The sequence below is a fragment of the Rhinoderma darwinii genome, chromosome 7, assembly GCF_050947455.1.
Source record: "Rhinoderma darwinii isolate aRhiDar2 chromosome 7, aRhiDar2.hap1, whole genome shotgun sequence".
NCBI lineage: Eukaryota > Metazoa > Chordata > Amphibia > Anura > Rhinodermatidae > Rhinoderma > Rhinoderma darwinii.
The window spans coordinates 58,080,913-58,106,372 of NC_134693.1; the positions used below are offsets into that span (position 1 = coordinate 58,080,913).

Below are 25,460 nucleotides of genomic sequence, written 5' to 3' on the forward strand. Positions count from 1 at the left end.
TGATCCGCTTTAAATTTTTATTTGAACTCCCGTACTTTATGGCATGATGAAGAAATTAATTCTACATAGATACATATGAAATATTTACATTACATACATAGACAGACCATGACTATATTCAGAAAGTGATCATACAGACTGTTTGTCGGACGTGGTAGACTTGCTGCTATTTTTGTATCTGTTTATCTGTTTTTGTAGAGTGGAAAAGATGGTGACCTTGCTTTAGACTTATTGAAGCTTAAACTTGGATTAGTTTAGTGCAGCCCTCATGGGGAAGAATAAAACTCAGATGGGTAATTATTATTCTGCAATAGGGGAACATATGTGTGTTGAGCCATGGATAATACTTTGGGTTGCTGACACCTGCATCGTGGCATTATGTAAATGTCATGGTGAAGCGAACAAAGCTGTTTTGACGTAGACTGTTCATCAATTTTCATTGTAGCATAGCACACAGTTGTACAGTCTATTCTGTATATGACAAGTTTATTTTACTGAATGACTCTCTTATAAAAGAAAATTAGTGGCTTTTTAATTATTCTTACATTTAGCATAATAGAGTAGTTCAATATTACATTCATTACTCACCTTTCAACAGTATTTACTCCAAGTTTTCAATTTGTATATACATTATGTCCTAAGTTGTTCGTTTTGGCTTTTGTAGTACTGTCTCAGTAGAAAAAAAAAAAAATTGCAGTTTCCGTTACATTTATTTTACAAAGAAAGTTAGGCTCAGTTCACATAGGAACAGAAGAACTGAAAAACACAAGTGCCGGACCCATTTCATTATGAACACTAGAGGCGCCCAACGAAACCCATTGGGAACCCATTGACTTTACTGGCTTCTGTCTGTTTTTTCTTTCCGGAATTTTTCAACAAAACTGCGATGAAACCTCCGACGTAGATGTGAACAGAGCCTTAATGGGAGATTTTTACATTTCATTAGTGTAGCTACCTATAGTTCTTTTCCGTCAGACTTCAGTAGCTTTTTGATGGTCAGAATAGTGTAGTATGCAGCAGTATTGTATCCAGCTAAAACAAAAAAAAAACAATACCATATGGAAATATGACTGATCCATTAAAAGTCAATGGAGAAAAAAATGTATGTGTTAAAACTAATCATAACGGATTCTACATATCCGTCATGCCTGTAAAAATGAAAATCATGATGTACAGTGAATATAAAAAGTCTACACACCCCTTTGTCATGTCAAAATATCAGTACAAGATGAATCATTTCAGAACTTTTTCAACCTTTTAGGGCATGCCCAGACGTGGCGTATTTCTTCCGCAACTGTCCGCATCAATGCGGACTAGCCGCTGCGTATTGAGATGAAAGTACTTCCCTTCTCTCTATCAGTGCAAGATAGAGAGAAGGGACAGCACTTTCCCTAGTGAAAGTAAACAAATTTCATACTTACCGGCCGTTGTCTTGGTGACGCGTCCCTCTTTCGGCATCCAGCCCGACCTCCCTGGATGACGCAGCAGTCCATGTGACCGCTGCAGCCTGTGATTGGCTGCAGCCGTCACTTAGACTGAAACGTCATCCTGGGAAGCCGGACTGGAGACAGAAGCAGGGAGTTCTCGGTAAGTATGAACTTCTATTTTTTTTACAGGTTGCTGTATATTGTGATCGGTAGTCACTGTCCAGGGTGCAGAAACAGTTACTGCCGATCGCTTAACTCTTTCAGCACCCTGGACAGTGACTATTTACTGACGTCGCCTAGCAACGCTCCCGTAATTATGGGTGCACACACGTAGTCACCCGTAATTACGGGAGCCCCATTGACTTCCTCAGTCTGGCTGTAGACCTAGAAATACATAGGTCCAGCCAGAATGAAGAAATGTCATGGTAGTAAAACCAATACGCTCCGCAGCACACATAACATCTACATTACATCTGCGGACATCATTGCGGAACTTAGAATCTCCATTGAAGTCAATGGAGAAATTCCGCAATGAGTCCGCAAACAGTCCGCCACACGTCCGCAACAACCATTGTATGCTGCGGACACCAAATTCCGCACCACAGCCTATGCTCCGCAGCGGAATTGTCTGCAACGTGCAAACGAACCCTACTAAAAAGCTGTGGAAGGCAATGGAGAAACGGGTCCGCTGCGGATTTCCGCTGCGTAGTGTCCGCAGCGGAATTCCAGAGCAAATCCGCTACATCTGGCCATGCCCTTAATGTGACCCATAATCTGTACAAATCCATTGAAAAACAAACTGAAATCATTTAGAGGGGAAAAATAAAAATAACAAATTTACAATAATGTGGTTGCATAAGTGTGAACACCCTCTTATAATTGGGGATGTGGTTGTGTTCAGAATTAACCAATCACATTTAAACTCATGTTACATAGTAGTCAGTACACAGCTGCCATTATTTAAAGTGATTCTGAATAACCGCATATAAAGTTCAGCTGTTCTATTAGGATTTCCCTGACATTTTCTTTGTTGCATGTGACAGCAAAATCCATGGTCCATAAAAAGTTTACAACACATCAAAGGGATCTAATTGTTGAAAGGCATCAGTCAGGAGAAGGCTACCAAATAATTTCCAAGGAATTAGATATACCATGGAACATAGTAAAGACGGTCATCAAGAAGTGGATTACATTTGGCACAACAGTGACATTACCAAGAACTGGACGTACCTCAAAACTTGATGAAAAGACAAGATGAAAAATGGGCCGGGAGGCTACCTAGAGGCCTACAGCAACATTAAAGGAGCTGCAGGACTTTCTGGCAGGTACTGGTTGTGTAGTGCATGTGACAACAATTTCCTGTATTCTTCATATGTGTGGGCTGTGTGGTATGGGGGAAAAATGGAAGCCTTTTCTAACAAAGAAAAATATCCAAGCCTGGCTATGTTTTGCAAAGACCTACATAAAGTTTGCCAAAAGCATGTGGGAACATGCGTTATGGTCTGATGAGACCAAGGCTGAACTTTTTGGCCATAATTCCAAAAGGTATGTTTGGCGCAAAGCCAACACTGCACATCACCAAAAGAACACCATACCCACAGTGCAGCATGGTGGAGGCAGCATTGTGCTTTGGGGCTGTTTTTTCTGCAGCTGGAACTGGGGTTTTAGTCAAGGTGGAGGGAATATGAACAGTTCCAAATATAAGTCAATATTGGCACAAAACCTGCAGGCCACTGCTAAAAAGCTGAAGATGAAGAGGAATTTCACCTTTCAGCATGACAACGACCCAAAGCATTTCTCCAAATAAACAAATGAATAGCTTCACCAGAAGATCAAAGTATTGGAATGGCCCAGCCAGAGCCCAGACCTGAATCTCATTGAAAATCTGCGGGGTGACCTGAAGAGGACTGTACACAGGAGATGCCCTCGCAATATGACGGATTTGGAGCGCTTTTGCAAGCAAGAGTGGGCAACAATTGCCAAGTCAAGATGTGCCATGCTGATAAACTTCTATCCAAAAAGACTGAATGCTGTCATAAAGTCAAAGGGTAATTCAACAAAGTATCAGTTCAATGGTGTCCATATTTATTCAAGCACATTATTTTTGTTCGTTATTTTTATTTTTCCCCTCTAAATGATTTCAGTTTGTTTTTCAATGGAATTGTACAGATTATGGATCACATTAAAAGTTGGAAAATGTTCTTAAATTATTCATCTTGTACTGACTTTTTGACATGACAAAAACCTGGCATAGGGGTGTGTAGACTTTTTATATCCACTGTAAGTAGAAACAGAGCCTAATGGCTCTGTTCACATCTGTGTCAGTAGCTTCACTATTATTTTCTGGCAAAACTACGGATGCCATAATGGACACCCTGACAGAACCCATTAAAGTCAATGGGTTCTATCAGGCGATGGTGGTGTCTATTTTGTGCCCGATCCGGTACTTCGAGTTATTGAACGCAGGTGTGGACATAGCCTATCCAGTTTTCTGTTAAAAACATATTTACGGTTTAGGTGCATAGGCCAGTCCACGAATAAACAGATAGGTGCTATTGAATAATGACATAATCTGTTTACTAAACAATACCAATGAAATCAAACCTAAAGCTGGGTTCACATTGTGAGTTTTGTTGCATTTTTGACCGCAGCTTAACCCCTTCAGGACCGAGCTAATTTTGGCCTTCAGGACCAGCCCCATTTTTTAAAATCTGACATGTGTCACTTTATGTGGTAATAACTCTGGAATGCTTTTGCCTATCTAAGCGATTCTGAGAATGTTTTCTCGTGACATATTGTACTTTATGCTAGTGGAAAAATTTGGTCAATAAATTCATTGCTTATTTGTAAAAAATACAGAAAATTGAAAGACAATTTGCAAAAATTATGATTTTTTGAATTTTACATTTATCTGCTTGTAAGACAGACAGTAACACTACACAAAATAGTTACTATTTCGCATATTCCATATGTCTACTTTATATTTGCATTGTTTTTTTAACATTATTTTATTTTTCTACAACGTTACAAGGCTTAGAACTTTAGCAGCAATTTCTTACATTTTCAAGAAAATTACCAAAACCTATTTTTATAGGTACCAGTTCAGTTCTGAAGTGGCTTTGAGGGCCTTTTATATAGAAACCCCCATAAGTCACCTAATTTTAAAAACTACACCCCTCAAAGTATTCAATACAGCATTTAGAAAGTTTCTTAACCCTTTAGGTATTTCACAGGAATTAAAGCACAGTAGAGGTGAAATTTACAAATTTCTTTTTTTTGTCGGAAAATCCATTTTAATCCATTTTTTTCTGTAACACAAAATGATTTACCAGAGAAACGCAACTCAATATATATTACCCGGATTGTGCAGTTTTTAGAAATATCCCACATGTGGCTCTAGTGCACTAATGGACTGAACCACAGGCCTCAGAAGCAAAGGAGCACCTAGAGGATTTTGGGGCCTCCTTTTTATTAGAATATATTTTAGGCACCATGTAAGGTTTTAAGAGGTTTTGTAGTGCCAAAACGGTGGAAACACCTCCAAAAAGACACCATTTGGCAAACTACACACCTCAAGGAATTCATCAAGGGGTGTAGTGAGCATTTTAACCCCATAGGTTTTTTGCTGAATTATGTGGTATTAGTCCATAAAAATGAAAATCTAAATTTTTTTCAATAAAACTTACAAATTATACATTTTTACAAGCAATAAAGAAGAAAAAGCACCCCAAAATTTGTAAAGCAATTTCTCCTGATTACGGCAATACCCCATATGTGGTAATAAACGTCTGTTTGGACGCACAGCAAGGCTCAGAAGTGAAGGAGCGCTATTTGGCTTTTGGAGATCAAGTTTACTCAATTGGTTTTTCGGGTGTCATGTCGCATTTGCAAAGCCCCTGAGGGACCAAAACAGAGAACAACCCCTAGAAGTGACCCCATTTGGGAAACTACAGCCCTAAAAGAATTTGTCTAGGGGTATAGTGAGCATTTTGATCCCATAGGTTTTTTTGCTGAATTAGGCAGTCAAAATTTCTATTGTTTTTTATTCTTTTTTTTTACGGCGTTCACCATGCGCTATAAATGACATATTCAATTTATTCTGTGGGTCGATGCGATTACGGCGATACCATATGTATATAGGTTTTTTTATGTTTTATGGTGTTTGCACGATAAAATCACGGTTTTAATTTTTTTCCGTTTTTGTGTTGCCATATTCTAAGAGCCACAACTTTTTTATTTTTCTATCAGGAAAGCTGTGTTTTTGGGCTTGTTGTTTGCAGAACAAACTGTAGTTTTTATCGGTACAATATTTGGGTACATGCGACTTTTTGATCCCTATTTATGAAAATTATTTGGGAGCTGAAGTGACTAAAAATAGCGATTCCGGTATAGTTTTTTAATTATTTTTTTATGGCAGTCGCTGTGTAGGATAAATTACATTATATGTTTATAGTTCAGGCCGTTACGGACACAGCGATACCAATTATGAATAGTTTATTTATTTATTTTTTTCATTTTTTTTCCAATAATAAAGGACTTTATAAGGGAAAAAAGGCAATTTTTAAATTTTATTATTTTGACATTTTACTTTTGTAAATTTTTTGGAACTTTTTTAACTTTTTTTTTAGTCCTTCTAGGGACTTGAAGATCCAATTGTTGGATCGTTGTTCTAATACCCTGCAATTCTTATGTATTGCAGGGTATTATACCTGTCAGTTTCACACTGACAGGAGGCATATTAGGTCCTGCCTCTGGCAGGACGTAATCGCCTTCAACAAATGGCAGACCCGAAGCCTTTGTTAGGCTTCCGGTTGCCATAGCAATCGCCCCCGCAACAATCGGCCCCCGCAATCGCGTAGCGGGGTGCCGATGTTGCCATAACAACTTAAATGCGGCAGTCACTAATGACTGCCGCAATTAAGGGGTTAATCGGTTCGGATCACTGCTGTGATCCGACCCGATGTTTTCCCCGAGTACTAAGGCTGCTAGTAGCAGCCTGTACTGGGAGATGCCGGGCTGCGGGGAGCGTCTGCGTGCTCTGTTAGGGCATGACCACACATGGCGGAATTCCTCCGCAACTGTCCGCATCAATGCCGCACAGAATCTGCGTTGCAGATTCTGCAGCGGATCTGCACAAAATGTGCAGAAAATTGATGCGGACTGGCCGCTGCGGACTGCAGGAAAAGTGCTTCTCTTCTCCCTATTCAGTGCAGGATAGAGAGAAGGGACAGCACTTTCCCTAGTGAAAGTCAAAGAAATTCATACTTACCGCCCGTTGTCTTGGTGACGCGTCCCTCTTTCGGCATCCGGCCCGACCTCCCTGGATGACGCTCCAGTCCATGTGACCGCTGCAGCCTGTGCTTGGCCTGTGATTGGCTGCAGCCGTCACTTACACTGAAACGTCATCCTGGGAGGCCGGACTGGAGACAGAAGCAGGGAGTTCTCGGTAAGTATGAACTTATATGTTTTTTTACAGATACATGTATATTGAGATCGGTAGTCACTGTCCCGGGTGCAGAAACAGTTACTGCCGATCGCGTAACTCTTTCAGCACCCTGGACAGTGACTATTTACAGACGTCTCCTAGCAACGCTCCCGTCATTACGGGAGCCCCATTGACTTCCTCAGTCTGGCTGTAGACCTAGAAATACATAGGTCCAGCCAGAATGAAGAAATGTCATGGTAGTAAAAACAATACGCTCCGCAGCACACATAAGATCTGCGGACTTCATTGCGGAATTTTGACTCTCCATTGAAGTCAATGGAGAAATTCCGCCATGAGTCCGCAACCAGTCCGCCACTGCTCCGCAACAGACAGAGCATGCTGCGGACACCAAATTCCGCTCCGCAGCCTATGCTCCGCAGCGGAATTGTACGCATCGTGTAAACGAACACTGCTAAATTAAAGTGAAAGTCAATGGAGAAACGGCTCCGCTGCGGATTAACGCTGCGGAGTGTCCGCAGCGGAATTTAAGTGAAATTCCGCTATGTGTGAACCCGCCCTTAGGAGCACACGTAGATTAACGGGCTGCAGGCACAAGGACTAGCTCTGCAGCCCGTTAATCTACGTGGGGTGGTCGGGAAGGGGTTAAAGAAACGCATCTAAAAAATTAATGCGTTTTTCGTAAAAGCGCATGCATTTTTTTAAAATACCTATGCTTTTTTCCAAGTGTTTCAGCTGCATTACTGTAACCATAAGGCTGGATTCACACGAGCATGTTTGGTCCGTAATGGACGGAACGTATTTTGGTCGCAAGTCCCGGACCAAACACACTGCAGGGAGCCGGGCTCCTAGCATCATAGTTATGTACGACGCTAGGAGTCCCTGCCGCTCCGTGGAACTACTGTCCCGTACTGAAAACATGATTACAGTACGGGACAGTTGCCCCGCAGCGAGGCAGGGACTCCTAGCATCGTACATAACTATGATGCTAGGAACTCGGCTCCCTGCAGTGTGTTTAGTCCGGGACTTGCGAACCGAACATGCTCGTGTGAATCCAGCCTTAAATTCAAAACCACATTACAGCTGGAACATTTAAAAAAAAAAAAATTAACTGCAGTTTTGTAGCGATTTTCATGTGTTTCTTAATTAGGCTGGGTTCACACGACCATGTTACGTCCGTAATGTACGGAACGTATTTCGGCCGGAAGACCCGGACCGAACACAGTGCAGGGAGCCGGGCTCCTAGCATCATAGTGATGTACGATGCTAGGAGTCCCTGCCTCTGCGTGGAACTACTGTCCCGTACTGTAATCATGATTACAGTACGGGACAGTTGTACTGCAGCGAGGCAGGGACTCCTAGCATCGTACATCACTATGATGCTAGGAGCCCGGCTCTCTGCACTGTGTTCGGTCCGGGTCTTCCGGCCGAAATACGTTCCGTACATTACGGACGTAACATGGTCGTGTGAACCCAGCCTTACTGTGAAAACCGCATGGTAAAAACCACATGCATTTTACCTAGAATCGCCACGGTTTTGCAATGTGGTTTTTGACCACGCAGTTATTACTGCCGAAGCACAATGAAGCCATGTTCCCACGTGCAGGATACGCTGCAGATTTTCTGCAACAGAAAATCTGCAACAGAATTGAAAAAAAACGCAGGTAAATCAGTCACAGAAATCTGCAGTGAATAGTGCGATTTTGCTGCACATACTGCCTGTGGATTTATTGTGAAGCATTGATAATAGAAAACTTTATGTGCATCTGCGGATTCCATATGATTTTTACTGCGATTCTGCTGCGGAATCTCTGTACAAACTGCAACAAATTTCAGCTAGCATATTTAAGTGCAGAATTTCTGCTCTCTGTTGAAGTCAATGAGCCAAACACGCAGCATCTCCGCACAGAATACGCAGAATAAATTGACATGATGTGGAATTGAAAGTCGCACCGCAGAACACTTTCCGCACTACTTTTCTGCAATTTATTTCCACAGTGTGGGCCTGAGATTTGCCAAATCTCATCCTCTACTGTAAATAATGTGGATTTTCCGTACAGAGTTCTGTTGCTGATATTCCACAGTGTTTACAATGTGTGGGAACCCGGCCTTAGGCTGGATTCACACGAACGTGACGTTTTTGCGGACGCAAAAACGCTGCGTTTTGCGCGCACAAAAAACACTTGACAGCTCCGTGTGTCATCCGTGTATGATGCGCGGCTGCATGATTTTCGAGCAGCCGCCATCATAAAGATGAGGCTAGTCGACGTCAGTCACTGTCCAGGGTGCTGAAAGAGTTAACTGATCGGCAGTAACTCTTTCAGCACCCTCGACAGTGAATTCCGATCACCATATCGAGCACCCTGTTAAAAAAAAAAAAGAGGTTCGTACTTACCGAGAACTTCCCGGCCGTTGCCTTGGTGACGCGTCCTTGGTAACGCGCCTCTCTTGACATCCGGCCCCACCTCCCTGGATGACGCGGCAGTCCATGTGACCGCTGCAGCCTGTGATTGCCTGCAGCCTGTGCTTGGCCTGTGATTGGCTGCAGCTGTCACTTGGACTGAATTGTCATCCCGGGAGTTCAGAATGGAGGAAGAAGCCGGGAGTTATCGGTAAGTCAGAACTTCTTTTTTTTTTTACACGTTCATGTATATTGGGATCGGAAGTCACTGTCCAGGGTGCTGAAACAGTTTAACTCTTTCAGCACCCTGGACAGTGACTGTCTCCTGACGTTGCGTACCGGAATTTTTTTTGCCGGGTTCGGCCAAAACGAGTTTGGCCGAACCCGGTGAAGTTCAGTTCGGTTGTCCGGGTTCGCTCTTCTCAAAGACACTCCGTTTGGATATTTGTAAACAGAAAAGCACGTGGTGCTTTTCTGTTTACATTCATCCTTTTGACAGCTCTTGCGCGAATCACGCAGTTCGCACGGAAGTGCTTCCGTGCGGCATGCGTGGTTTTCACGCACCCATTGACTTCAAAGGGGGCGTGATGCGTGCAAAACGCCGAAAGAACGGACATGTCGTGACTTTTTTTCAGCGGACTCACGCTGAGGAAAAATCACGGACACATATAGGTCCGTGCAACGCGCGTGCAAATCACTCGCGTTGCACAGACGTTTTTCCCGTTCGTCTGAATAAAGCCTTAAAGTAACATGTCTGAAAATGCTGTTGGTTATTGTATCGAAATTCAGGACATCCTCACTGCTGTGGAGAACAAATTTCCACTAATAACAAGAAACCATCACATTTCTTATCACTTTTAATATAATTGTGAACAGAAACCCTAAAAATATAGTTAAAGGAATGTACCACGCAAATATTTTCCACGGGCTTCCATTGATCTTAGCTTAAGATCTGTTTTCACCAAGGGAGAGTGTGTTATCTCTCAACTTAAATTAATCATTTTTATGCCGACTCACAAGTGAAAGCTGTATCTATATTTCTAGGGCTATGTTCACACTGCATTTATGGTTTTGGTTTGACGTATACGTCGAGCAAAGCTCCTGACATATACATAACAGTGGCATCGGTGACCCATAGACTATTATGGCATCCTTTTCATGTATAGGTCACAAGCTTTTCATGATCTATACGTTAAACAGATACTATTATAGCCTATGGGTGATGGATGCCAATGTTAGGCATCTGTCACAGTAATCCATTACAAATCATCTATTATGGCATCTGTTTGACGTATAGATCATAAAAAGCTCATGATCTATATTTTTAAGGCTGGCATACGGCAGCATCCATCACCCACAGTCTTCCATAGTAGAAAAACGCATACGTTTTTTAACTGGACTCCAGTGTATGGAATAGGATAGTCTACTATGCTAGGCCAAAAGGACACTTCTTTGGACTCTGTCAGACTAATGGACCCCTATGGACACGTTTAGTGTTCATACATACATGCTAAACATATGACAAAAACCTGATTTGAATAGAGCCTTACATATATAGTTGAATTATATTTATTTTCCTTGGCTTTGTGTTGATGGGAATGTTTTCAAACATTTTAAGTAGAGATGAGCGAACCGGGACAACCGAACCCGGTTTCGGTCAGAACATCGTAAAAAATTCGGTTCGCAGCGAATCCGAACTTCACCGGGTTCGGCCGAACCCGGCTACATTTTGGCGCCTGCCACATGTTAGATGTAAAATGGAGGATTTCACAATATCACCTGACATCAGGCTACCCCATAATGCCTTGCAAACGGCTCTCCCAGCCAATCGGGAGGCAGCATAGAGGCGGGCTCAAGCCTGCAATAAAAGTCTATGCACGGAGCTCAGCGGCCATTTTACGGACAGGAGCTGTAGGGATAGCATCTCTGTGCAGTTAGGGAAAGCTTTAGGAATCCAGCAATCGAAGGGGCTCATCCACTACAGCGGGAGTCTACTCTCAACATCCAAATTGCAATACAAATTCTCCATTTGCCAAGCCAGTGTGTGAATAAGCTTTAGAAGGGGCTCATCCCGGGCCGTTGCATCCAACTTGCAATACAGGCAGCTGAGGCAGCCTTTGTAGTACTACAACGCCCAGCATTCCCTGAGTCAGTGCAGTGCCTGATAGAAATTCTCATTCATTGCCATTTGCCAAGCCAGTGTGTGAATACGCTTTTAGAAGGGGTACATCCCCGTTACCGTTAACATAACAATCCAACTTGCAATACAGGCAGCCTTTGTAGTACTACAACGCCCAGCATTCCCTGAGTCAGTGCAGTGGCTGATAGAAATTCTCATTCATTGCCATTTGCCAAGCCAGTGTGTGAATACGCTTTTAGAAGGGGCTCATCCCTGGCCGTTGCATCCAATTTGCAATACAGGCAGCTGAGTAGTACTACAACACCCAGCATTCCCTGAGTGCACCGTGGCGTGGCTGATAGAAACTCTCATTCATTGCCATTTGCCAAGCCAGTGTGTGAATACGCTCTTAGAAGGGGCTCATCCCCGGGGTTTTGATTCAACTTGCTGCACTCCAGCAGTGAAATGTCTGGTAAAAAAAAGGTTGTGAAAGGATGGGGTAGAGGAAAAAACACCCATGCCGTGTCCTCTTCCAGTCCAAATGTTGGATCTGTTGATGCCAGACCCAGTACCAGCATTTGTGGCACAAGACATGTGCCCAGTTCCACTAGTAGCAGCAGCCATGTGCCTGCTGGTAGTAGTAGCAGTATCAGCGAGCCAGAGTTGTCCATCTCCTCCGGTGGGCGGGTTACTTTAGACAATACGGCCATTGTGGACTGGTTGGCTGGCTCGCGGTCATCTCAGCAGGAAGACTCTGACGATCTGGCTTCAAGCCAGGTTTCGTTGGATTCCAGATCCTCTACAGTTCCTTGGCACAGTGACAGTAGTAATATGAGTATTTCTAGCGTTTCCATTCCATCATCTCTGTCTTGACTCCCCCTTCCTAGCGGGAAGCCATCATTCCTGAGAGTCCTAAGAGACATCTCCTCGGGCGCGAAGGAAGATACTGAACAACATAGTGATAATGATTTGTTTTCCGCGAGTCAGCCAACGGAGTGTGTTGCGGCGGTGGTGGAGGTGGAAGCGGTGTCCGAGACGCATAGCTGTGGTAGTGGGGGTGTTGGTGGTAGCCGTGGTGTCAGACGCAGTTTAGAGGGGGGGCATGGAACATCACATTCACAACACAGTGCCAGAAGTGGCGGGGATGATGAGGAGGGCTATGATGATGTTGTTTTAGACAGGACGTGGGAACCAGGTGACGAGGTGATGACGGCGTCAGAGGAGGAGTGTAGTAGTGGCGACACTGGCAGTGATAAACAGCCAAGCCGAGGTAGGGGCAGAAGTCAATCTGCAAAACGTTGCAGCGGTAGGGTCAGCTCAGGAGCCGGTGACGGCGACACTGATGCTACTGGTGTAGGCTCCCGAAAAAAGCCTGCCAGATAAGGGGCAAGCTCGGGTGGTGGTGGTGGTGGACGTGGTACTACCTCTTTACGGTACTCTGCCGTGTGGCAATTTTTCTGTACCTTCCCGGAGGACGAAAACATGGCACAGTGCCGTATCTGCAAGCAGAAAGTAAGGCGTGGGCAGGGCAGCAATGTAGGAACTACCGCTCTACGTAAACACATGGAGCGGCATCACAAGGCCATGTGGGACAATCGACATGCCCCACCATCATGTACATCTAATGAAGACCCCTCTGCCGCTGCTGCTGCTCCGAGTCAAGGCCAAATGGGACAATCGACATGCCCCACCATCATGTACATCTAATGAAGACCCCTCTGCCGCTGCTGCTGCTGCTGCTGCTCCGAGTCCCTGTCATCTAAGTAGTAGCCAGGCCTTATCCACCATGTCGTTGTCATCATCATCAACATCACTGTCAAATAGTGCTCCTCCTACGTCCTGTCAGTTATCCATTACGGAATCGTTGTCCAATAAGCAACAATATATACCCAGTCATCCACTTGTCGTGCGGCTTAATTCACACCTGGCTAAGTTGTTGGTGGTGCAGTCGCTGCCGTACCACCTGGTCACCTCCGCCGCCTTAAAGCAATTGATGGCGTGCGCTCAGCCTAGGTGGCGAATACCTAGCCGACATTACTTCTCCAAAACAGCTGTCCCTGCCTTGCACAAGCACGTGGAGGAAAAGGTGGGCCAGTCCTTGCAATTATCTGTGTGCAGCAGGGGACATGCCACCATCGACACGTGGAGCAGCAACTATGGGCAGGGACAGTACATGTCTTTCACGGCCCACTGGGTCAATATTTTGCAGTCCGATGCACCACCGCAGCAATGCCAGGCATTACCACCTCCACGCTTGTATCTTTCTGGTTCAACTCCGGACACCAGGCACCTTCCATCCTCCTCCTCCTACTCCTCCTCCTCCTCCTTGCCCTCCTCAATGGAGGTCTTCCCGTCCCCGACAGGACACAGCGTATGTTCCACTCCTCCTCCCTCCTCTTTTCATAAGTGCAAGGTGAAGCGCCACAACGCTGTCTTACACCTTCTGAGGAGCTGCTGCTGTGCATCAAGGAGGAAATCGCACGCTGGCTGTCTCCTCTGAAACTCACACTGGGCAATGTTGTCTCTGATAACGGGAAGAACGTTGTGGCTGCACTGCATCTAGGTCACCTGACACACGCTCCTTGCATGGCACATGTGATCAATCTGGTCATAACACGCTTCTTAAAGTCATATGTTGGTTTGAAGGGTGTGCTGGCCATGTCCAGAGGGTTTGCGTTCGCTTTAGATGTTCGTATGCATTTAAGCACGCCCTCCTGGACTTGCAGCGTCAAAACAATCTCCCAGAACACAGCCTGATTTGCGACGTTCCAACACGCTGGAATTCCACCCTGCACATGTTGGACCGTCTGTACGAACAGCGGAAAGCCGTGAATGATTTCCTGATGCAGCAGACGGGCAGCGTTTGGAGCCAGTGTAATTTCGAGCTCAGGCACTGGCAGCTGGTTAGAGACGCATGTCGCGTTTTGAGGCCCTTTGAAGAGGCCACACGATTTGTGAGCTGTGACGCTAGCGGAATGAACGATGTTATGCCGCTGATATTCATTATGGAGCAAACGCTCACAGTGATGATTCAGCAAAGGATGGAGGAAGGATCACATCTGGCTATGGATGTTGAGGAGGAGGAGGAGGATGAGGATGAGGAAACAGGACCTGCAGAGGAGCTGGATTTGGAGATGGAATCACAGGAAGGGATAGGGGACGAGGCAGCCGCACAACATGACAGTGATGGTGGTGATGACGAGTCTGACGACGACCTTGATGATGGACAACCATGGCAGTATGGGGCGGAGATGGAACCAACCGGGCCCTCTGAAACGCTGGCCAGGATGGCGAGCTGTATGCTTCGTTACTTGCGCGCTGACTGTCGTATTGTTAGCATGAAGCAAAGAGATGAGTACTGGATAGCCACACTTTTAGACCCTCGGTATAAAGCCAGAATGGGGGAGTTGTTTGCGCCTTCCGAGAGGGAGGCAAAATTGGCTTATTATCGAGAGAAGCTATTCAGCCAGCTTGTTACGGCTTTCAAACGGCAAACACCTGCTGCAAGCGTGTCTGACCGGGGGGCCACACTCCGCTCCCCACTGTCTCATCGTTCCACCGCCTCTGGCAGAGCTACCTCTGCAATAGGCGGCAGCAGCGGCAGCAGCAGCAGCAGCCAATTCAGTTTGGAAAATATGATGACAACATTTTTACATCCAATACCCCGACCTGACACACATCGTAGTCACCAAAGGGATGTTCACCATCACCAGGTCCAGCACGTAAACAACCACGTTCACTCGTACCTGGACTGTGCCCTTTCTCCGTCAGAAATCCTGATCCCAGACCCCATGGACTTCTGGGTCAGCAGATTGGATCATTGGCAAGAACTGGCCCAGTTTGCCATGGGTGTACTGCCTTGTCCACCCTCCAGTGTAGCGTCAGAGAGGGTATTCAGCGCGGCAGGGGGCTTCGTCACCCCTAAGCAAACAAGATTGTCCTCCAACAGCTTGGAAAATCTCACGTTTCTGAAAATGAATCAAGCGTGGATCAGTGAGGATTTTAAAACCCCTGTGCCTGATGCCACTGATTAGATCTGACATTGCTGCTGCTGCTGCCGATGCCGCCTGCTACTGCCGCCTGCTACTACGGGATTCTGTCCTGTCCACTCTTTTTTTAATGTGCCGCTGTTGGTGCTGCTACTACTTCTACCACCAATCCACCCCCAGTGCCGTCTGCTACAAGCAGGCCTGCCCCACCACAGGGCTTTGTCCTGTGACTGTCCAGTCTCTTTTAATGTGCTGCTACTACTACTACTACTACTACCACCCTTGCTGTCCGCTGGCTACCTCTACTACCACCAATACACCTCCACTGCCGTCTGCTACAAGCAGGCCTTGAGGCCTGCCCCACCACAGGGCTTTGTCCTCCTGTGACTGTCCAGACTCTTTTAATGTGCTGCTACTACTACTACCACCACCCTTCCTATCCGTTGGCTACCTCTACTTCCACCAATACACCTCCACTGCCGTCTGCTACAAGCAGGCCTGAGGCCTGCCCCACCACAGGGCTTTGTTCTGTGACTGTCCAGTCTCTTTTAATGTGCTGCTGCTACTACTACTACTACTACTACTACTACTACTACCACCCTTGCTGTCCGTTGGCTACCTCTACTACCACCAATACACCTCCACTGCCGTCTGCTACAAGCAGGCCTGCCCCACCACAGAGCTTTGTCCTGTGACTGTCCAGTCTGTTTTAATGTGCTGCTACTACTACTACTACTACTACCACCCTTGCTGTCCGTTGGCTACCTCTACTACCACCAATACACCTCCACTGCCGTCTGCTACAAGCAGGCCTGCCCCACCACAGGGTTTTGTCCTGTGACTGTCCAGTCTGTTTTAATGTGGTGCTACTACTACTACTACCACCCTTGCTGTCTGTTGGCTACCTCTACTACCACCAATACACCTCCACTGCCGTCTGCTACAAGCAGGCCTGCCCCACCACAGGGCTTTGTCCTGTGACTGTCCAGTCTGTTTTAATGTGCTGCTACTACTACTACAACTACCACCCTTGCTGTCTGTTGGCTATCTCTACTACCACCAATACACCACCACTGCCGTCTGCTACAAGCAGGCCTGGAGGGCTTGTGAAAAGCCATTGCTTGTTGCTTTTACATCCATGTATGGATGAACCCCGGCAGGCATCTGCCAATAAAAAGGGTAAATTTTTGGAGGGCTTGTCAAAAGCCATTGCTTCTTCTTTTACCACCTTATATGTATGAACCCTGGCAGGCATCTGCCGCCAAAAATGGTTAATTTTTGTACCTTTTTTAACAATGCATTAAGCATACAACATGCACAAGTGCAGTGGTTTCTGTTAGTTATCACCGTGTCCCATCCGTTTTCCTATATCCATACATGTTGGCGTAACTTTGACACTAACTTTGCCTTAAAGACAGCTCAAAAGTACTTGGATACACTCATGTGTGACCTAAGAGTGTTATACATGGCTTCTAGGGCTTTTAAACAGTGTTATACACGGTTTTTAGGGGCTTTCTTGAATTACAGGTACGGTCAGAACTAGTTCGGTCCGAATCAAACTTTTTCATGAAATTCGGCGAACCAGCCGAACCAAACTTTTCATAAGTTCGCTCATCTCTAATTTTAAGCATTACGCTAGGCCTCGTGCGCATAGAAATGTTGTCTATTTGGATGATATTATGGACCTCTGTGCACTCTGGTGGCTGGCATGTAGTGCATTCCACCGAAACGGCATGCCACAAATGTTGTCATAGTATACAGTACTTCTATGGTCACTGTACTTGGGTTTATGTATACAGCCATGTGTATGAGGCCTTAGACTGGAACCTGCTTCCAGCACAGGTATCTATTTTCATTTTTCTGCTGAAGGGTATAATTACAGTTCAATAATAGAAAGCTTTATGATACTTCACCTAAAATCCTCTACTGTAATAACAGCAGGTGACAAGTGTTAGTGCGTGTCGTGAACGCTAGAGGAAAACAATATCGGCTTTTTGACTGATTTACATGGCACGTTTTTTGTTTTTTTTTACAAATCTGTCTCAAGCAATTCATCAAATTACAACATGTTTCATTGGAACTTGTTAATATGGTTAGAAGAGAACTATATACAGTCTCAAAGGGCTTGTTCATGGTCACCATTCAACAGGATTTTTAACCTTGTGTTATTGTCCTGTCAGTTTTGCCATTATGTGCTGTGATATTCGCCTGTTGCCTATTTTCATCTGCAGTATTCATTCATGTATAGGCTTTAATAAAAACGGAAATGTGGTGAGTACATTCTAGTTTTATCTAATGCTCATTACACAAGCCAAGTGCTTCACATTAATCACATTTTTTTTTTTTTGTCTTCTGGAAATAAATTCATTCATATTAAAATATAGTAGAACCGCCATAAATCATGAACAGATCATTCCTTCAGCATGCACTTGCTCAGTCTCATATTTTCTTGTTCTGGTTTTTATAATGTATGTACATATTTTATTTTTATTTTTCTAGATATATGAATATTATATAGCAGATGCTTTATATAAGTAAATTAATATTAAATAGTATGTTTGTCATGTATTCTTCTAATCCCAATGTTAGGCCAGATATGCATTTTCTGGATGCAATCTGTTGGTTCCCAATGGTCTACTACATGGTTGGCTGCATAGACAAGTAGGTAAACCCACTCAATCCAGTTCTTATATGTGTTGTGGTTTTGTGTATTTGTGTATGTCGAACAGCCAAGCATGATTTTTGTTACCCATACAAACATAACGTGCAGTGCTATTCTTCTTTTCAAATCTGATGGTGTCTGTGCCGTGGTTTCGAACAGATCTTCCATTGCAGCTATGAACAAATCCTTATACATTTAGATCCAATCCTGGTTTTGGCTTTAAAAATGCATCGAAATTGCTTCTAAGGGTAATTACGTCTGTAATATGTCATCAAATGGAGGATACCATGATTTTTTTTTTCTGTATGAATCCAACAGAAATGATCTCTGTATGAAATCAGATGCATACAATGGTAGAGTAGAGCCCTGTAGAAGTCTCCCCGCATTATATTATGGCTCCATACAACTCTGAGGTTGAATGGAGCCGCAGTTTGGTCATGTGCAGGAGTCCTAAGATTGTCCAATATTAATCCTATTGTATTTATTTTAGATACATAACTTTCTGATCATCTGGCCATGTTGAGTTACATGCATCAATACGTATATTGGGTTATTTTAGCAGGATCCACATGTTATGCACACGTGTGGTGGATTACCTTATTTTTGTGTTAGATTAGGACTCATCGAACAACAAAATGTTATCACTTATGGCATATCACTTATTTTATTGGGTCAATGTGTGGTGAAACTTGCAACATGCAATCATTTTTTTTACAGAATTGAATAAATAAAAGATGCTCAGAGATGGGAAGCACTTTGCTAAAAGAAGAAAAAAATGTCTTAGGGTATGTGCACACGTAGTATGTTCAGGCGTATTTCGGGGCGTTTACGCCTCGAAAAGCGCCTGAATAAATGGAAGCAGAAAGCCTACAAACATCTGCTTATTGATTTCAATGGGAAATATGGTTCTGTTCCGACGGGGCAGTTTTTTACACCTCATTTTCGGAAAACGGCCAGATAAAAAAACGCCCACCAAAAAGAAGTGTATGTCACTTTCTGAGCCGTTTTTGGTGCCGTTTTTCATTGACTCTATAGAAAAACAGCTCCAAAATCGGGCGTAAAAAATGCAGTGAAAAACGCGAGTTGCTTAAAAAAAGTCTGAAAATCAGGAGCTGTTTTCCCTTAAAAACAGCTCCGTATTTTCAGATGTTTTTGAGTTTGCGTGTGCACATACCCTTAGAGTGAAAGAAAAACTTGTAGGAACTGAGGGAAGGTTAGTAGCCTAGTAGTGCAATAGGAAGGGGAGATTTGGAGGGTGAAAGTGATCAGCCCTGGATGTTGTCAAGTGTTGTTCAGATTTGTCTAACAGTTGTGTTGTACATTGTGTTAGAAAGTAAATTACAGGTACTCATATTTGCTACACACTCAAAAATAACAACATTCGGCACCCACATAGCTGCAGTAGAAAAAGCCTCGGCCACAGAAAAAAATCTCTCTATGCAATGTACGGCCCTGTCCCATACATTGCACATATTGGGAGGAAGTGCGGAGGCCATATACGGACTTGAGCGCTGCTGCAATTTTTACATGCTATGCTGGGCAGTTCAGTAGGGAGGGGGGAACTTTGAAACAAACGTTATTTTAAAAATATGCAGTTCTTAGGGCACGTTCAGACATGGCAGAATTTTTCTGCTGCAAATGTTGCTGCAGATTTGCGGCAATTACGCAACTAATCTGCAGCTACATTTGCATATTTGACAGGTAATTCTCACGTTGCGGATGTCACAGCGGACACCGCAGATTTCAGGTTTTGCATTGCAAAGACTGAAATCCGCAGTGGAATTCCGCTGCTTCTCCACAACATCATGACCATGCTGCGGAGGGAAAATTCTGCACCACAGCTTAATTTCCGCACTGTTATTTTCCACAACGTCTGAACTAAATTTCCTAAAAATGTATAGAAACAAATGTAAAAAACGGCTGCTGCAGATTTCCACTTCGGACTGTCCGCAGTGGAATTCAACAGCAATTCTGCCACGTCTGAATGTGCCCTTATTCTCCAAGAATAGAAAGGCTTCACAAAAAAAGCTATATCCTCAAGAACCCCTTTAAATATATTATTATAGCACATAGAACTCTTATGTACATGTAAGGAAAGGGTAGTTTCCCAGACATGAAGAGAAGTGTTTATCATATCTGCCATGAAGTTAAGGTGCCCATGCAGGTATATGAGGTATTTGGGCATTGAATGTCAGTTTTATGTGGGGACTATATGACATTATGTGGGTACTATGTGGCAATATTTGAATACTGTATATTATTTTGGCATTGCATGGTAGTATTATATGGTCACTGTTTGGCAGATTTATTTTGGCACTACATGACATTGTTATGTGGCCACTATATAAACGTTTTAAGTGGGCTGTATATGATAGTATTATATGACAGTATTATGTGTACACTGTATAAAATGTATTTTGTGACCATTCTATTTGGGCACTGAATGGTAGTATTGTATCATCACTATATAAAGGTATTATGTAGGTACAACATGGATACTGTATAAGGGTGTTATTTATGCATTGTTTAGCTTTATTATGTTGGCATTGTTTCATTGTTTTAGGTAATATTCAGGTATAAGCATTCAGTGTACAGGTGCATATGCATGTATATTTATATTTACAGATTAGCCATCTTTATCTTGACTCTGATAACTTGCTGCAGCATAATATAACAAAACACAAGCCATTGAAATGTCTTTGAAAAAACCAAGATAAAGGATCTTGCCACTGTGTATTTAATGCGATAAAAGTCAAGGTAAAGACGGCTACATCTGTATATGTGTTTATATCTATTCACATTTTGAAATTGCAGGCAACTGTATTAAAATTACAGGATGGTAGCAGCATTTTCCTTTTTGACCATTTACTAAATTAAGTCTTGTGTTAGGAAATGCCTGTTCCTTTAATGATCTCCATGACTACTGCTCAAGCTTCTGGGCGGTTCTGGTTTTTCCTTGAGCCTATCTCTTTTCTCTGTATTTCTGCCAATCATATTTGGTTTAGTATTTATACCTGTCCTTCTTACTCAGTAGTTGCTTGTGATTTTCTTATGGAATTGCTATGAGAGCGATTTCCCAAAGGCTGCAGGAGACTGCTGGGAGAGCGTGCATATAAATCTGCAACCTCAAATCTGCCAGAAACTTTGATCAACAGAATCTAAGGCTACTCTATGGTATTCGGCAGAGCCCACCGCAAAGCGGGATGGTTTTTGCTGCATAGAACCCAGGTTGTTTTAGCAGAGTTCAATGTTGGATAAGAGGTGCAATGCAGGCAAACCTAAACAGGATAAACAGACAGCCAGAGGATAAACAGAAAGTCCAAAACAATAAGCAAGTGTATACCAGGTAAAGCAGAGGTCAGAACCAGCCGGGAGCAGAATCAGTAAACAAGGGGTTAACGATAGACAAGCCGAGGTCAGTTTTCCAAGTAGTTCAAAAGTCAGAGGTATGGGGTTTAGTCAGAAGCTTGATCAAGACACCAGAAGGTAAGGAAAATCACATGCAAATACTGAGTGGGAAGGACAGGTATTAATGCTAAACCAAATCTGATAGGCAGAAAGATAGAGAAAAGAGATAGGCTCAAGGAAAAACCAGAATTGCCCAGAAGCTAGAGCAGTAGTCATGGAGATCATTAAAGGAACAGGCATTTCCTAACATCCTGTATGTATGTACAGACAATAGTTGTCATTCAATACACATATTAGAAGCTAGCTGGATACAAGGAGATCAGGTTCACAAACACAAAGCTGACTAGATACGAAGAGATCAGAAGAATAAACAAGCTAGATTAACCCTTTCAATACTGAGCTCATTTTGGCCTTCAGGACCAGCCCCATTTTTTCCAAATCTGACATGTGTTACTTTATGTGGTAATAACTCCGGAATGCTTTTGCCTATCCAAGCGATTCTGAGATTGTTTTCTCATGACATATTGTACTTTATATTAGTGGAAAAATGTGGTCAATAAATTCATTGCTTATTTGTGAAAAACACCAAAACTTAGAGAAAATTTGCAAAAATTATAATTTTTCTTATTTTAAATGTATCTGCTTGTAAAACAGATAGTAATACCACACAAAATAGTTACTATTTCACATATTCCATATGTCTACTTTATATTTGCATCATTTTTTGAACGTTATTTTATTTTTCTAGGACGTTACAAGGCTTAGAACTTTAGCAGCAATTTCTCACATTTTCAAGAAAATTTCAAAAGGCGATTTTTACAGGGACCAGTTCAGTTCTAAAGCGGCTTTGAGGGCCTTATGTACTAGTTAGACCCCACAAATCACCCCATATTAAAAACTGCACCCCTCAAAGTATTCAAAACAGCATTCAGAAAGTTTCTTAAATAAACTGCTGTTTGGACCCACGGCAAGACTCAGAAGGGAAGGAACAATATTTGGCTTTTGGAGCTCAAATTTAGCTGGAATGGTTTTCGGGTGTCATGTCCCATTTGCAAAGACCCTGAGGTACCAAAACAGTGGAAACCTCCCAAAAGTCCCTTTAGGGGACTGGAACAAGCGATCATTAGGTCGCTGGTACAATACACTGCAGTACTAATGTATTGCAGTATAATATCATTTTTACAGGCTCCTGTAACAGCGCAATCACTGTTCCTGTCCATTAGTCCCGGGTGTCAGCTGTAATACACAGCGGACACCTGCAGAATATGGCGCGGGCGCAGCGCATGAGCCCGCTCCATATATAACCCCCTGCACCACGACATGCTATTAAGTTGTGTTGCGCGAAGGCGTTAATGCGCAGCGGATAGTGCAAAGTGAAAACTTAAATTTTCCACTGATATGCCATTTTAACGCACAATATGTTGTGCCTAGTTTGTGCCACTGAAGACAAATACCTCATACAATGTTGAGCGGGTTCTCCCGAATATAAAATATCATATATGTGGACGTAAACTGGTGTTTGGGCACGCTGTGGGGCTCAGAAGGGAGGGAGCGCCATTTGGCTTTTGGAGCACAGAGTTTGCTTGGTAACTGTTCTGTTTGGGGTTTTGCTGGTATTTCAGTTTATGATGTGGAGGTATGTGTAAATTGGGCAGAGTACATCAGGACATAATAAGAGGGTATAATAATTCGGCAAATAAATAATAATCCGCAGATATGTGGCCAATGTCGCACTGATAAATGGCGCCGGATCTTATCAGCTTTTGGACACTGCACAATTTCTGTCGCTATAATCTGAGAGCCTGAACTTTTTTTAATTTTTCTTCACCGGAGCTGTGCGAGGGCTTATTTGTTGCGGAACAATCTGTAGTTTTCATTGGTACCATTTTAGGGTACATGTGATTTTTTATATCACTTTTTATTAGATTTTTTTGGCAAGCAAAGTGACAAAAAAACAAATTCTGACAATGTTTTTTGTCTTTTTTTTTTACACTTTTCACCGTGCGCTATAAATGACATTTTACTTTATTCTGCGGGTCGATACGATTACGGCGATACCAGATGTATATAGTTTTTTTTATGTTTTGTGGCATTTGCGCAATAAAATCACTTTTCGATAAAATTATTTATTTTTTGTGTCACCATATTCTGAGAGCCATAACTTTTTTATTTTTCAGTAAAAAAAGCTGTGTAAGGGCTTGTTTTTTGCGGGACGGGTTGTCGTTTTTATTTGTACTTTTATTTTAGGGTACATGCGACTTTTTGATCACTTTTTATTCTATATTTTTGGAGGGTTGATGACCAAAAAAATAGTATTGCGCTGTTCACCGTGCGGGATAAATAATATTATAGTTTTATAGTTTTGATCGTTACGAACGCGGTGATACCAAATATGTGTACTTTTTTTAACATTTTCATTTATTTCCTATAATAAAAGACATATTATAGGAAAAAAAGCATTTTTTGTTTTTGTAACTTTTATAACTTGTTTTTACACTTTTATAAAACATTTTTATTACTTGATTTTTTACTTTTTACTTGTTTTACTTGAAGACTGGCAGCACTGATCGCTGCTATAATACATTACACTACCTAGGTAGTGTAACGATTTATAAACTGTCAGTGTGACGCTGAGAGTCACACTGACAGGAAGCTTATGAGGACCGGCCTCCGGCTGGTTCTCAAAGGCTGCTGTGCATGGCAGACCCGGGGGCCGTTGTATGGCCTCCGGTTCTGCCTTATAACCGACTTCAGCACCCGCAATCGGTCCCCTGGAAAGTTTGTTGTAGTAACAAACTTTCCAGTTCGTTGCTACAACAAGCTTTCCCTGCGATCACATGACCGGGACCTGAACCAATTAGGTCCCGGTCATGTCTCCGGGACCAGAGGCAGGGGTTAACAGCGCAATCCGGGTGTCAGCGCTACTCTGAGACACCCGGATCGCGCTTTTAACACCCACCGTGCACAGAGCCCAGCAAATGCCAACGTGAATATACAGTGGGCGGTCGGGAAGCGGTTAAGAGTGAAGATCATTACCAAACAAGCTGGATTCAGGATGGGGTCAGAATTACGAGGAAGTAGGATAGATTTAAGGTAGACCATACAGAAAAGACCATAACAAGGGAAACATCCACTATAACTACTGTAGCAAAAGGTAGGTGTCAGTGCCAAGTCTTTATCCTGTTGGCCTTGCATCTATTAAATGGATACATCATGAGCTTTTCAAAAGCTTTTTATGACGAATCCCTTAACCAAATACCATTATAGCCTATTGAGATAAATGGATTCCTAATAGTGGCATCCATTACCCATAAGCTATAGTGGTATCCATTTAGAGGTTATGTAATGAAAAGGGTCTTGAGAGCTCATAATGTATCCGTTAAATGGATACCATTATAGCCTATAGGTGACAAATGCCAATGTTAGGCATCCTTTACAGCCTATGTTTAACGTAGACGTCAGGAGCATCTTCAGGGAAAAAAAGTCAGAAGAAGATAGTTTTCCCACTATTGTGCTTGGCTAAAAAAAAAACTGCATTAAAACTGCACCAAAAACTGCATCAGAAACTTCATGTGTAGATCCGGCCTAACCATTCTTTTTGGGGGGCGGGGATTGCTTTCAGTTTTTCAAAGAAATAATTTTTCCATGGGTCTTGTAATAATCACCTTCAAAGTGCAGTTTAGAAGTTGGGTGCATTTTCTGCATCTCACAATCAAAGTAATTTTAAACATATTAACTTATGTTGAGGTTCGGGCACTTGGCTTCAGATGTTGTTTAACACCCTAAACTTCGATTCTACACTATGCTTAACCCCTTAAGGACGCAGCCTAGTTTTGGCCTTAAGGCTCAGAGCCCATTTTTCAAATCTGACATATTTCACTTTATGTGGTAATAACGTCGGAATGCTTAAACCTACACAAGCGATTCTGAGATTGTTTTCTCGTGACACATTGGGCTTCATGTTCGTGGTAAAATTTGGTTGATATATTCAGTGTTTATTGGTGAAAAATT

The 25,460-nt window shown here is 43.1% G+C and overlaps 1 protein-coding gene across 6 annotated transcripts in view; it reads left to right on the top strand.

Moving 5' to 3' along the window:
- Positions 1-25,460, top strand: part of KCNT2 (potassium sodium-activated channel subfamily T member 2) — a 675,220-nt gene that overhangs the window by 501,796 nt on the left and 147,964 nt on the right. For 4 of the 6 annotated variants that reach the window (XM_075833425.1, XM_075833427.1, XM_075833430.1 and 1 more), the window contains exon 20: positions 17,969-18,040. The exons of the other annotated variants lie outside the window; for them this stretch is intronic. In XM_075833425.1, the coding sequence (XP_075689540.1) occupies positions 17,969-18,040 (72 nt within the window). The remainder of the gene's footprint in view (positions 1-17,968; positions 18,041-25,460) is intronic. 6 annotated transcript variants of the gene reach the window in all.